The sequence below is a fragment of the Phodopus roborovskii genome, unplaced genomic scaffold (genome assembly GCF_943737965.1).
Source record: "Phodopus roborovskii unplaced genomic scaffold, PHOROB, whole genome shotgun sequence".
Taxonomy (NCBI): Eukaryota; Metazoa; Chordata; class Mammalia; order Rodentia; family Cricetidae; genus Phodopus; species Phodopus roborovskii.
Genome location: NW_026125059.1, coordinates 20,460,918 through 20,475,325, shown reverse-complemented (window position 1 = coordinate 20,475,325; position 14,408 = coordinate 20,460,918). Strand labels below are relative to the sequence as shown.

Sequence of the window (14,408 nt, the reverse complement as noted above, 5' to 3'; positions counted from 1 at the left end):
CCCTAGGAGTTCCTTAGAGATCAGGAAACACCGGTTCCATGGGCTGCAGGTGCAGCAATGTCCAGCTGTTTCTCGTGTGTGCTGGAATCTGAACTCAGATCTTCATGTGTGTTCAGCAAGTGCTCTTACCCACCAAGACATCTTCTCAGTCCTATTTTTTTTAATTGACAACTGTGTTTATATGGCACTATGTATTTTGATACATTGAAGAGAGCATGCAAAAGCACCTTGGCCTGAGTACTGCCATTTTGACTCTAGACTCTATATTACCACAGAGTGAAATAAAGTTCAGGTTCCCAAGCCCTAGGGGAGTTGGGAACTTTCCAATGGCTGATCAACCTCATTCCTAAACCTTAGAAATAGTCATTATGCATCTTTAGTTCTCTAGAAACATTATGGTTGCTCCTAACAACAGAAGAAACACATGGATCTGATTGGTTGGACTGAAAGCCTTGAGCGTACCCCCCACATTTCCTTGGCCTGCTGATGGATGCCTTGCTCCTGTCTCATAGCTCTTATGAATAGTGCTCCACTGAGTGTCGCCGTGCAGGAACCTCTCTGCAGTACTGACCTCACTGCCTTTGGGGACGGTCGTTCTAGTTTCAGTTTGGAGCTACTACACTGTTTTCTGTAATGGCCATGTTAACTCACCTGCCTACCAACAGGGCGCTCTCAGGGTTCCTCTTCCTCTTCTCCAGGCCTCCTTAGGCTCTGACAGGCAATACTCCATGCTTTCACTTTTGTCTTTTGACTAATAACTCAGGGTCTTTCCTCTCTCCTTTATCTCTTAGACGTTTCTGTATGCTCTCTTTCCTGGCCTCTGGCCATCTCCTGCACAGTAAGTAGACTCTGAAATACAATAGTCTTGGAAATTATCTATTATGGTTCTCTGTCAAAACTGAGGAACTGCAGAAAAGACCTTGATAGAAGATGTGTGCCGAGGAGTGGAGGTTGAGGATTGTATCTTGCAAGGAAAGTGAGCCTAACTCAGTATCCTCGTGTCAGGGTGACCTTTCCCCTTGAGATTTCTGTGTACACCGGGAATCTTGTGAAGTGAGTGGTACAACCTCATTAACAAAAAACCAATTAGGGTCTGAAATTTCATAGAGCTAGCCTCACTGGTCTGTGGAAAAGGTAAGCCATGGCCCTTTGCTATAAGGTCCTTGGATGCTTTTAGAGCGCTTGATGTCTACACACCCACACACACTTCTGAGACAAGGTTTCTCTGTGTAGCCTTGACTGTCCTAGAACTCACTCTGTAGACCAGGTCGGCCTCAAATTCAGAGATGGGCCTGCCTCTGCTTCCCAAGTGCTGGGATTAAAGGTGTGAGCCACCATGCCCAGCTGCCTGTCTCTCTCTCTCTCTTTTTTTTTTTTTTAGCTCTAATGCCCTATATTTCTTTTTTTTCTCTCAGCCCAACAGGGGCACAAAACGACCCCGGGATGATGAAGAAGAGGAACTGAGGACGCGTCGCAAGCAGACTGGTCCTCGAGAACGCGGCCGATACCGAGAGGAGGAGGCCACAGCAGCCGAAGAAACAGGAGATGATAAAAAAAGGCTGCTGCAGATCATCGACAGAGATGGCGAAGAGGAAGAGGAGGAGGTAGTGAGCCAGAGCTGGGCAGGAGCCAGCAGCATGACCCTGACACACCATCTGTGGCTTAACTGGGGACAGGACGTTACCTTGAAGCTCCTAATCTCATCTGTAAAGTAGGGACAAGACATCCTGTGTCAGAGAGTTAAGGCAAAGGGTGGGTGGGATGGAAGAGTCTGGAAAAGGATTTGCAGTATAAGGAACATGGCAGGAACAAAGAGGAAGGATGGCTGGTGTTGACAAGAGCAGCTGGAGAGAGCTTCCTGACCTGCCATTCTGGGGGCGTAGAAAACCCATCATTTTAAAATATAGTCTGTAATTCAAAGGAAGTGTCAAATCCTGTCAATCACTCAAGGTAGCAGGGCTTTTAAGAATGAAGTTCAAAGTACTGCTAGATTAGCTATGTGAGGCTTGTTGAAGTATGGTGGCTCATGCCTGTAGTCCTAGCTCTCAGAAGCTGAGGTAAGAGGATCACTTGAGCCCAAGAGTTCAAGACCAATCCTGGCAATATAGCAAGACCTTTCTCAGAAAAGCAAAATAACAGTCAACCCTACAGCAGTTGAAGGAAGGCAATAACTCTGGGCTGTTTGTGCTTGGCCTTGCCCTGCACCTTTGAATAATCTCCCTTTATGCCTCACGAGCCTGGGTTCTTCCCATTAGGTCTAGGTCAGGTGTTTGCTCCTCTAAGAAGCCTGTCCCATCTCCGAGGTGGCCCTGCAGGCCAGTTTTGGATTCTCTTCTCACTTGATTCTGTGTATAGTCTTCACAGCATGAACGTGGTTTGAAATCCTTGTTTATCTTACATTTGCTTTCCTCCCTCGGCCTCTCATGAAAATGGCCTGGCTCTGTTTTGTTCACAGCGATGTCTCTGGCACTTGGAGCAGCATCTAGTTCTTCATAGGCCCTAATAAATATTTATTGAATGAGTAAATGAATGGAGCAGAGAAGCACAGAGGTAAAATATCAGCGATTAAAACAAAGTGACCTTACCTTGTGTCTTTTTAAATCCTTAAGTGTTAACTTATATGCGGTTTCGCTCTGGCATTTTGTTCAGTATGAATTATGGAAATAGATTCTTAAGAGCCAGCTGTTTTCTGGTTCTCTCAAAGACATGATGCTAAGTTTGGCTTTTAAAAATGAGGCAGGAGCATGAATCTGAGAAGAAGAGAAAACTTAATTCGTATTCCAAACAGTTCTTTTCTATGTTACGACAATAGTCCCTTATTCCCCAGGCTCTGGGCTAGTTCTGTCTGAGGTTCTGCCCCTAAAATATATTGGCATTTGGGGAGTCTATGGGAGTGAGTTGTGAGTTCTCAATTCCCTCTCAGAGGGCAGCAGCCTTGCAGGGCTTACACAGTGTGTGTAACTGATGCTCCCTCTCCTCCCTCTGGCTTCTGCTCAGTCTGTTCACCCTGTAGTTAATTGGAAGGTAGAATTCCTGTGTAGATGGTCTTGGGGAACTGGGACGGTGGCTGCCATGGGTAAGTAGTTTCTAGCCTGGGAGACAGAAATGTAATGGGGGACTGCCTGCCTTTCCGTTAAGGGACAGCGACAAAGAGATCACTTTGTAAAAATGACTCACAGAAGGCTAAGAGTCCGGCAGTTATTTTCTCACTGCTACCAAAGTCCCGTCTGATGGAAAACAAGTGGTGCTTGCCCCTGTGGTCACACGGGCTTGTAAAATATTATTGTCCTTTTTGTGCTACATCACCAGCATTCATCTTTCTGAAATCTCCCACTGGTTTCTGACGTTGAGCTATTGGAGATACTGCTGAGGCTGATGACTAAGACTGATAATTCGGTTCCCCAGTGTTGGAGAGGAATTGAGGAGGGAAGCCAAACCCTGGGGAGGCTGGGGTGCTGGAAATCCCCAAGAACTGCATTCACAAGAATATAGTTCCCCCCAGAGTGGTCCAAATGTTAGTGAGGGAAAGAAAAGCAGTGGCTGTGAGAGTCTGGAAAGTGAAGTAGCTGTTCCCTCGACAGGTTCTGTTCTGTTGCTTAAACTCTCTTGGTATGCTGGGTATGTTGTGTCTCTTGCTATTAAGAACAGCATCATTATTCATTACTGGAGTTCACCAAACAATTTTATGTACACAGTTTGTTCAGGTCAACTCTGTGACCTTGAAAGATCCAGCAAACATTTTCATTCCAACCCTCCCTTCCTCCCTCCCTCTATCCCTCCCTCTATTCAGCAGATCTTCCCTGGGTACCTTCGATGAGGCAGGTACTGAAGAATCAGCAATAAGCAAAGAGACATGGGCCATCTACAGGGTGTTATGGCAACCCTGTTTTTTTTTTTTTTTTTTTTTTTTTTATTCATACAGGTGTTTTGCCTATAGTATAGGTATATGTATTGTGCCCTTAGAGGCCAGAAGAGGGCACTGGGTCCCCTGGAACTGGAATTTTTAGCTGCTGTGTGGGTGCTGGGAATCAAACCTGGGTCCTTTGGAAGAGCAGCCAATGATCTTAACTGTTGAGCAGCCTCTCCAGCCACAGTGTCTGCCCTGATTTGAAGTTGGAACAATTAGTTGGGCCAGATCCTTCCAGACTTTCCTTCTGTCAGTCATGTGAAGGACTGGGATTTTATTCTAGACACCGAGGGGATGAATTTAGGAAAGACTGATGAGAAGGCGTGAGCTAAGCTTGCCAAGGCTTTGAGGGATTTCTTAGTGAAGCTTTGTTGCTGTGTGGTTGGTATAGAGGGAGTGGAGGCTCTGAGTCCTAACCGAGCCCGAGGCTGACTTTGGTTTTCACCATGTCGGGGAAGTCCTCTTGAACTGTAGACCCGGGAGGGGTGAGAGCCCAGCAGAGTGCTTCCAGATCCTGAGGTCGATAAAATCTAAGAAATGTATCATGCTCATAATTGTATGGGTTTCTCCCACTTAAAGCCCAATATAGGAAGAACATTGAGATTTCATAATAAAATAATAGCTAGTATTTCTGAGTCCTTACAGAATTATAGGATGATTCAGTGCTTTCCAAGAGGATCTATTTCAAGTTCTCCTAAAAGCAGTTTCTTTATTGCTTTTAGGTATGAGTTATGGCCATTACTATAGAGCAGAGAAGCGGGAAGTTGGGAGAGTGTTACAGAGGCAGGGTGCTTTTGCTACATTAATTGAGACTGGAAAGTGAACTGAAGATACATTTCTGAAATTTCTGTAGGTTGTGTGTGTGTGGGGGGAAGATAAATGATTCAAAATTTTAAAAAAGACTGATGTCCTTGGTGTATGCAGGTATAGGTGTTGGAGACCAGTAGAGGGTATCAGATCCCCTGGAGCTAAATTACAGGTGGTTGCGTGCCACCTGGTGTGAGTGCTGGCAGCTGAACTCAGGATCCCTGAAGAATAGGAACTCTTCACCTCTGAGCCTTTCCTCCTCATTGTAGACCGTTCAGTTCGTTAATTTACTTCCTTAGCTGTCTCTGCAGTATGTGAAGCAAGACAGTTCTGTGGTACTAGTTTTCTAATGCTTCCTCCAAGTGAGGTTACCAATGATGCTTTATTTTTTGTATTTATTATTTATTCATTTATTTTGAGGCAGGGTCTCCCTAGGTAGCTCTGACTGGCCTAGAATTTACTTTGTAGACCAGGCTGGCCTTAGGCTGCAGCAGTCCCACTGCCTTACCTGAGTGTAGGGATTATAAGCATGTGATGTCATGTCCAATTATTAGCCTTCCTCCTTCCCTCCCTTCCCTTTTTTTGTGGTTTTTTTTTTTTTTTTGTGTTTTGTCCATGTAGCCACACCACTCTCAAATTCACGATCCCTTTGCCTCAGTACCACACCTAGTTCAAGGCTAAGTAATCCTTGATGCTACTCTAGCATTCCAGAGTACCTGTCTGACCTTCCTTTCAATAGCTCAGGAGGCCCAGGGGCAGAAACGTGAGACCGTGAAGCAGTGCGTGTAGCTCCCCAACTGCCTTTTGTCCCTTACAGGCTGTACAGAAACAGGCAGTAGAGCAGCTTCAGCCTATGGAGTGCTTTGTGACCTCTGGTGCGAGGAAGAGACTAGGGGTCACTGGCACTTACTTGGGTTTGATCTTAAGCAAATTCTTCTTATTTTCTGACACTTCCTTGCCTGTACATCAAAAGGACAAGATCAACGTTGACTAAAAGTACCCAGCATCATTGCTTATTCTGTACCCACAGTGAGCATAAGAAACCTTTGCTGGATGAGTCTATTGCCTGAGATGAGTTTCCTGGTGCAGAGGCAGGGCATTAGACGTGACACCCAGGATGATGCCCCTCGCTGCCATTCTAGTGGGGGAGGGAAAGTGTCTACTGTGCCTGGAACCCATGGAGGCCGAAAGAGCCACAGTGAGAGTGACCGACTGTGAAACCCTGAACACTGAAGCTGCTGTCTTTGTTGCAGGAGGAGCCGCTGGATGAAAGCTCAGTGAAGAAGATGATCCTCACGTTTGAAAAGCGGTCCTACAAAAACCAGGAGCTGCGGATCAAGTTTCCCGACAACCCTGAGAAGTAAGACTCCACTTGCTGACACCCCTTCCTTCTCCTCCATGGTGGCCTGCTTTCTGACTTGTTGAATTTGTTGTTTGCTTTGCTGGCTTTTTGTGACTCGATCAGGATCCCAGTGTGGTCCACAAGTTTGGGAAGTCACTGGAAGGGCACACAGGACTTGAGCCAGTGATGCCAAGGGCTATGATGTATTATGGCAGGAGTCCACAGAACTGTTGGCTAGGAGAAATGCACGTCTGCAGTCTAGAGAAGTCTGTGTCCAGGCTTCCTGTTTCCTTCCACTGGGGGAGGGCAGACAGACAGCACTGCATCTTCCTGCAGAGAACTGTTTTCAGGGTCCTGAGAGGCTGACTTGAGGACTGGGCTGGTCTGCATTCTGGGACAGCCAGAACCACCACAATTCCAGGCTTCCAGAAAACAAGCAGCTCTGGAGTGTTACAGCCTGGCTGAGGAGCACCCTTAGCACTCAGGGACTGGCTCAGAAGCCAGCTCCCCAGCTCTCTGGGTCAGCCTCATAAGCAAGCTTCCCGAAGAGCAGCCCTACAGTGCTAACTCTTTCCTACATCATTCTTTCCGTGCCCCAGGATACCACCCATGGCTGCCAGGTGAAAGCTTTATTTCAGAGAGACTGTCCCAAGCTTAGGGGTCAGACAGGTGTGTGTGGGACCCCGGAGTGACCATGAACAATCACTTCTTTCTCAGCCTCAGACTCTCTCCTGTGAGAGGAAAGTGGGTACTAGGGAAGACGAACTGAGAACAATGGCCATCTTGGGGCTTCGCACCTGCTCGCAGTAGACACTCCTGAAATGTTTTTACCTTAAGGAGCCATAGTATGGGATCTTCGATCTCTCAATCTTGAATCCCAATTAAAAAGGATTAAAGATTTGTATGGATTTTAGAGTTCTAAATCTGTTTTCTTCCCTGTCTTTCTCCCTTCCCAGATAAATGGTTTAATGAATTTTAATAGGCTCAAAGCCCTGAGGCAATTAAGAGGTGGATGGTAGGATCTTTGCATTGAAGTTTGTAGGTTACTAGGGAGACTGACTATTAATGTGAGGTAGATATGTAAGCAGAATGCTATGAGAGGTAGGAGAAGTTGTGAGGACCTCACAAGAAAGGGAGTGTCTGCGCTGGGCCTTGGTTTAGGCATGCATCTGGCACAGTGGAAAGCAGTACCGTGGAGACTGCTTGGGGGTAAAGTACTTGCCACCCGAGTGTGAGGACTTAAGTTTGGAACCACAGACTCAGGTAAAGCTGGGTGGGAAGCACACCTGTGACCCCAGTGCTCCTCATCCCTTGAAGCTTGTGGGCCAGCTAGCCTGGTGTGCAGAGTAGAGTGTTAGAGACCATCTCAAACAAGGTGGAATAACTTAAGGTTGTATTTTGATCTCTGCGTGTACATCATGGCATGTGTGCCTGCACAAACGCTTACACACAGGCACATACACACATGCACATGCTTGAGAAGGTAAGAAGCAGGGGAAGGAGAGTGAAAACACAATTCCCAGTTTGCTAGAAGGTAGAGAATTTTCACAGCAAGCCTGGGAGGCAGTGTGACTTGTGCCTTGGAATGGCACAAATACTCTCCTTTTCTGTGGGTGAAGGGACAGGGCAGGGGAATCCCAGGCCCCTGTGACAGCAGCTAGATCACAGCCTCGCTTCCTAGCACTTGCATTATCCCTGGTGTTTCCCTGACCACCACACAGAAGCAGTTCATACTGTAGTGTGTGTGTGCACGCGTGTGCATGTGTGCACTAATTTAATTATGCAGGTATCACACAGACTGATGCTATTGTAAAAAAGTTTCACTGCATAAGCAGAATAAGAAATGGAGCTCCGTTCACTGTACTGACCCTACTACTCCAGCACCTACTGCTGACCTTGTGATCAATTCTGTAAAGATCCCTGTTTTATGCTATACAATAACCTATTCAAATTTGAGTTTCTATAACAGGAAATGTTTTCCTGTTAGTGCCTATCTATCTGCCTTTTGTTTTGGGCTGGTGCATAGAATATTTATTTATTTATTTATTTATTTATTTATTTATTTATTTATTTATTGTGCATAGAAGTTTATGGTTAGGAAATCCCATGGTATATGTAGTTTTTTTTTTTTAATACTTATGGACTTTAGATGAGTTTAAATTTTTTAAAACTTTATTTTATTTCATGTATATGAGTATTTTGCCTGCATGTTTGTCTGTGTACAACGTGTGTGCTTGGTATCATGGAGGTCAGAAGAAGGTATTGGATCTCCTGGGACTGGAGTTACAGATGGTTGTGAACCACCATGTAGAAGCTGGGAATTGAACCTGGTTCCTCTGAAAGAGTAGTCAATGCTCTTAATCGCTGAGCCACGTCTAGCAGTTTTAGATTATTTTAAATGTTGGCTTTTATAGACAGTGGCAGGTGGACTTCCTTGTATATATAGATGCCTTTGTGCTTGTCTATTCCTATAGGAATTCCTAAACGTTGAATGCCCAGACTGAAGGGCATGCAGTTGTAATTCTGAAAGCTGCTCTAAGTTACCAGTTCTGTCCTTTCTCCCTCCAGCTGCATTTTCTTCCCATGTACTCACAGTCTACATGGTCACTCTTTAACACCTTTGCTGTTTGTTTTCTTGTTTCTCTATGTCGGGCTCTCGCAGTTGGTTGTAGATTGTGTCTTGTTTGTTGCTGGCATTGGTGCGGTATCTGCTGGGCTGCAGGTGCTCAGTAAACATGAGAGCTCCTGTGCAATCTTTGTCATCTTTATTATATCCCTACGGCCTGGAAGCCAAGCACCCCTCAGAAGGAAGCTGTACTGCAGGTTGATGGCTCTGAAAATGTGAGATCTGATTTGTGCCTTGGAATGGCATCATCGCCTCTGTGCTGGAGGTGGCCCTGCCCTGCCCTGCGGTTGAGAGTGGTGAAGTGATGGCAGCTGTGGCCTCTGGCCTCCCATTGTGTACCATTGGTCTCTTGTGGGGCCATTGATGAGCTGCCTTTCAGAAAGAAGCTTATTTCTTTAAACAGTGTTTGCCATTCGGAAAAAAAGTTTATGTGCTACTTTAGTTTAAAATTTGAACATATAAAAATTGAAATTGCACATAAAGAACTTTTTTGTTGTGTCAAAAAGCAGTTAGGAAACTATCTGTGCTTTAACCTTGAGTTCTTGAATTCTTGCTGGCACAGTGTCTTCTATAATTCTCCAGATCTGCGAGGGGCAATTAAGATGAAAATAGCTCTTGTATATTTGAATGAGACTTTTCAGTTGAGATCAGAAATGCTCGAGTTTATTTTCTTGTACATGTGTGTGTCGTTTTGAACGAATCTTCTATATTTGGCCCTGTTTCAGATTCAGCTGACAGCCTTCCACTAGCAGCCTCCCCTGGCGCTGTGATCTCTCTCCCCAACTTCAGACTGAGTGTGCTACCTCTATAGTGGGTCTTGAGCTCTCCTCTTCATTGTCACAGGGACAGAATCATTTAGTGTAGTGATTCATAACCTTTTTTTTTTTTTTTTTTTTTGTTCCATGGCCCCTTTGCACGTTCACTTGAGTACCCTATAGTGCTTTTCTTAAAGAATTGTAGCAAACACAAGAATGCGCAAGTCTATATTCTTCTTGCCATCAAGATAATGATCTAGGAGTTGGGCTGATAGCTCACTGGGTAAGAGCACTTCCTGTGTAAGCACAAAGGCCCGAGTTCAGAGTCCTAGCATCCCTGTGAAAGGCCTGTGCCTGTAGCACTAGCCCTTTGGGAGGGTGATACGGGAGACTCACTGAGGATTGAGGCCACCAGCCTAGCACCCTTCAAGGAAATAAGATGGAGAATGATAGATTTCCTCTGGCCTCTGGGTATGCACATAGGTGTGCACAATAGCACACATGCTTGCATATACCATAGACAACACACACACACACACACACACACGCACGCACGCACGCACGCACACACACACACACGCGCGCGCGCACACACACACACACACACACACACGCATGACAATGTGAAATCCCTTATTCTCTGACCTTGGGAAAACTCCAGGGTGTATACTCTGGTGAAGGAAGTGTGAAAAGGGCTGATGATACAGTACCTTAGAATTATGGAAGTTTTGATCTGTCAGTTTCCTCCTCCTTCAGGGATCTCTCACTGCCTCAGTCACATCAAGGGACCACACCTTGAGAAAAGCTATTTTAGTTGGATTGGAAGTATTGTCATGGTCCCTCTGCAGTGATGGCTGCTTGTGTGACAGCATCTAAGACTCATGTTTTGTAGTCCTGTGTTTTTTGAACACTGAGGTCATTTGTTAATATTCCCTCTCATGGTTGAGGGAGAGCATCTTGCTTGTCTGAAGCAAATGAGCATGGGCAGACGAGGAGAACATTTTCTGTCCTGTCAGATGGAGTCCATGACCCCATCTCTGCCTGGTTACTGTTTTAATATGTTGCTCTATTGCTTTCCTATCACCTCTCACCTGACCTTTACCCTGGCTATGAGTCATGTGTTGCTGAAGCTATACTGGTTCCCTGAAGACAGCCTTCTGCAAATTGTAGTCTGTTCTTTAAGTGAGTGGGCTGCATATGGCCAGCAGAAACAGAAGAGAATTGTCTTTTTAATAACATAACAGGCTCAAGGCAGCTACTGTGAGCCAACAGTATTATTAGGCACTTTATATGTATTGTTTCTTTAAATCCTCACTATCCTTCAGTGAGGAAGATGAAGAAATCAAGATTTAGAAATAAGTAGTTAATGTCTTTGACCACACTGGGTGTTCCAGTGGCACCTCTTGGACAGCACTGGACACCCTTACATTTAGGAGTGTGTAATGGATGGCTCGCATTCATCTCACATCTCACATTCATGGTAGGCTGGGAGCTCTGAGATACTAGGATGATTTTTTTTTTTTTTTTTTTTTTTTTTTTCCTTTGTCTGTACCTAAGCCAGTGACTGGCACCTGTATAGGTTTGGTGAATGCTTGTTGGCACACTACTGTGGCCATATCCAGGTCAGTCTTTCCTGGGTCCAGGTATTTCTCATTATGTCTCATTACCCATGTAGCACTGCACCTAGTAGGACTTTTGTGATGTACTTAGAGTTTGCTTCTCTGCTGGTTTGTTTTGTTTGAATCCTGTTCTGACCATCTGAATCTTAAAAGTTGAGTGCTAATATCATATATTTCAAAGAATTAGGAAGTTGGCCTGAAAGGAACAGCCTGTTACTACTGTGTCTAAGCCTTGGATTTTGTTTGCTTATGTATTTAGTAGTACTAAGATTGGGCACCAGGACACTGCACCTAGTAGGCAAGCTGTCCACTACTGGGTTATGCCTAGCTTTTGTTTTTCAGACAAGGCCTCCAAGAGCTGAGGGTGCTCTTGAACTCACTATGTAGCCAAAATGGTATTGAACTTGTGATCCTCCTGGGCTGGGATTGTAGGTACCTACCAACATAACCTAACTGGGTATTTTATTTTATTTTTGAGGCAAAGTCTAACTATGCAGCCCTGGATGGCCTGGAATTCACTATGTAGCTCAAACTGGAATGCACTAAGATCCATCTGCCTCTGTCTTCCAAGTGTTGAATTTAAAGGTGTGTGCCACCATCCTGAGCTAATGCTTATTTTTTATATCATTCCCAGTGACAAAGATCTAACTTGGCAAAGAAACCTATTCCAGCTTCCTTCTTTTGGCAGTTCTGGTTCTTACGATTCCCAAGAATAAAAAAGAATTTCATTAGATTGTCTCATATGAGACGGTATGTTTCTCTTCGAAGTCTTGGTTACTTCCCAGAATCAGTTTCTCTGTCCCCTGGAGTATGGCTCTGAAACAGATGTCACAAAGGGTCCTCTAGTCAGCATGAGGACTTTATCCTGCCTTCTCTTAAGCAGACTCAAGTCACAATAAGACTTGTGGCCACTTTTGCCTTTGTCCTTCCCTCTGATGGGCACCTCTGATAGTTTCTTTCTTTGGTCACCACTGAGTGGCCAGGTGCTGGAGACCAGAGGGAGTATGAAGTAGCAAACTCCCATATTGGGGGAGCCTTCTCCTGATCTGCATTGTGTCATCAAGCCCCCCTCTGTACTGTGTGCTCTCTTGATACTACCTGGCCCACCCCACACATTGAGGCTTGACAGCAGTGCAATTTTCTTTTCCTTTTGTGGTGTTGGGTATTGAACCTGGGACTTTTTGTATGCCAGGCAAGTGCTTTGTCCCCGGACTTACACTCCCAGCTCTGCACAAGCCCCCCAGATCCATAGTTCTGAATGATCTAAAAGCATAATCTATTTGCAAGCACAGAAGAAGAATCCTTTAAAAGTGATATTGGGAAATCTTGATAAAATAATTATAGACTTGCTTTGAATAATAAGCGGGTAAGAGCAGGCAAGAAAGCTTAACTGAAAAAGAATAACAAGCGTGTGTTTTATAAAAGCATGTGAAAATGGTAGCAGTGTGGGAATGTGGAGACTCCAGAGTTTGTAAACTGATCAGTGAGATACAGTGGAAAGCTAGAAACAGATGGAAATATGCATCATCATTTAGTGTGTGATGGGTGGCATTTCTTCAGATGTGAGGGAAAGGGTAGATCATGCAGTTTCGGCAGCTGGCCAAACATTCGTAGAAAATAAAGTTGACCTTGCCCCATAGCATGTTAAAATAAATTTCATAAGACATAAAACACCTGATCTTCCCATGAAGAACTTTACTGTATATGTGTGAAGTAGAATTGGCAGACAAAGATGTGACTACCTGGATTTTTGAAAACTTTTATTTTGATATATAAAAATAAAGACCTAGTACATCCAAAAAAGCATAACATATAAATTATGAGATAATTTCCTCCTTGGTTTATTTTTTAGTTTTTTGCAATGTGACAGAGATGAATTTCCTTAGTATAGAGAACATCTTATAAATTAGGAGATAGGATGAGACCCTGGCTTAAAAATGGTTAAAGTATAGATGGAAATAGTAAACAGCCATTCTTTTATTTACTTATTTTTTAAACAGAAATGCAAAAATTTTAAAGGGCTTCTTTGCTGTTTTGCACTGGAGCCAAAGTTGAGTAGCTACTACTGCTTGGGAAGACATGAAGAGGAAGCAGCCGTTCAGACACGGTTGTTGCCTTTCTGATAGGGTTTATCAAAACCTGTCTTGTCATGCATGCTCTTAGACTTGGCTCTTTCCTTTCTGGGTATTTACCCCACACAGTGACTGTGAATACACACAGCTATGTGTCATTTGTTACAGGGGAAATTGTAAACAATCTGAGTGTCTGAGAGAGGGGAATTCTTTCAGATAAATTCTAGTCCACCAGTATGAGCACGTGTACTATGCTGTTTAACACTGATGATTTACAACAGGAGTTTCAGATAAAGTCTCCCACACACTCTGGCTGATTGGCAGTCCCTTCTTGGAGCACTGTCTTAAGAAGGATTTGGAAGCCAGGGGGACTCAGCACCAGGGAGGGTGGTGGTGAGATCAGAGAGGGGCTGCTTGGGAGAAGAGCCAGCAGTTGTCTGGACTTGGCTCTTCCTGTTGTAAGGAATGTGTCGCTGGGGTAACAGCAGCAGTGAAATTGAACTTGGACCACAGAGAGTTGCTGTGTGGGTGAAAGGCTTAAGAATTGAGAAAAATGACCCAGTGACACTGGAGTAGCATCAATGGTTACCTCTGGCACAGAGGATTATGGATGACTTTTGTATACTTTTAAATAGTTTGCCTCCCCCCACCCAGGTTTCTGTGAAAAGTAATATTTTATAATTATAAAATATATATAAGTACTTGAAAATAATGGCAGGAAAAACAATAGCAAGAAGTATTAACTATGGGTATTTTAACAAAATACACTCTCTAGGCTTTGTTCTTTATGGATTCTCGATTCCAGTGTCTGCCTAGCCTTTAGCATCTAGAAGATAAGACATCCTTCATGACTTCCATAGGCCTTGCTTATTCCCTCCCTCCCTCCCTCCCTCTCTTCCTCTTTCTCTTGTGGCCTCCACTTTGTGAGATTGGGCATCTGTGGATATAAGAGACAAAAACTAGAGTAGTAACCCAGCATGGAAGCAGTAAGCACAGGTTTTTCCTTCCTCTTAGGAGTTTGACTCCTTGCTAAGTGTCCTGTATGTTTTGACTCCTATTTGACAGCACTCTGTGGGATAGGTACCATTATTGTCCACTTACAGATGAACAAACTGACACATAGAGATAACCAAGAAAGTGACTGAACCAGCCCATTGGGTCCTGCAGCCTGTGTAGGCATTGTGTCCCCTTGGTCACTTTGGGTCAGGGATTGCTCAGTTACTGTACTTGCATTTGCAGTAGCTCATTTGCTTCTGAAAACAAACAATCTTCTCTTTTTC

The 14,408-nt window shown here is 44.4% G+C and overlaps 1 protein-coding gene across 1 annotated transcript in view; it reads left to right on the top strand.

Moving 5' to 3' along the window:
- Positions 1-14,408, top strand: part of Ctnnbl1 (catenin beta like 1) — a 155,381-nt gene that overhangs the window by 34,662 nt on the left and 106,311 nt on the right. Inside the window, exons 2-3 of the mRNA XM_051187661.1 lie at positions 1,416-1,604; positions 5,968-6,074. Coding sequence (XP_051043618.1) covers positions 1,416-1,604; positions 5,968-6,074 — 296 coding nt within the window. The remainder of the gene's footprint in view (positions 1-1,415; positions 1,605-5,967; positions 6,075-14,408) is intronic.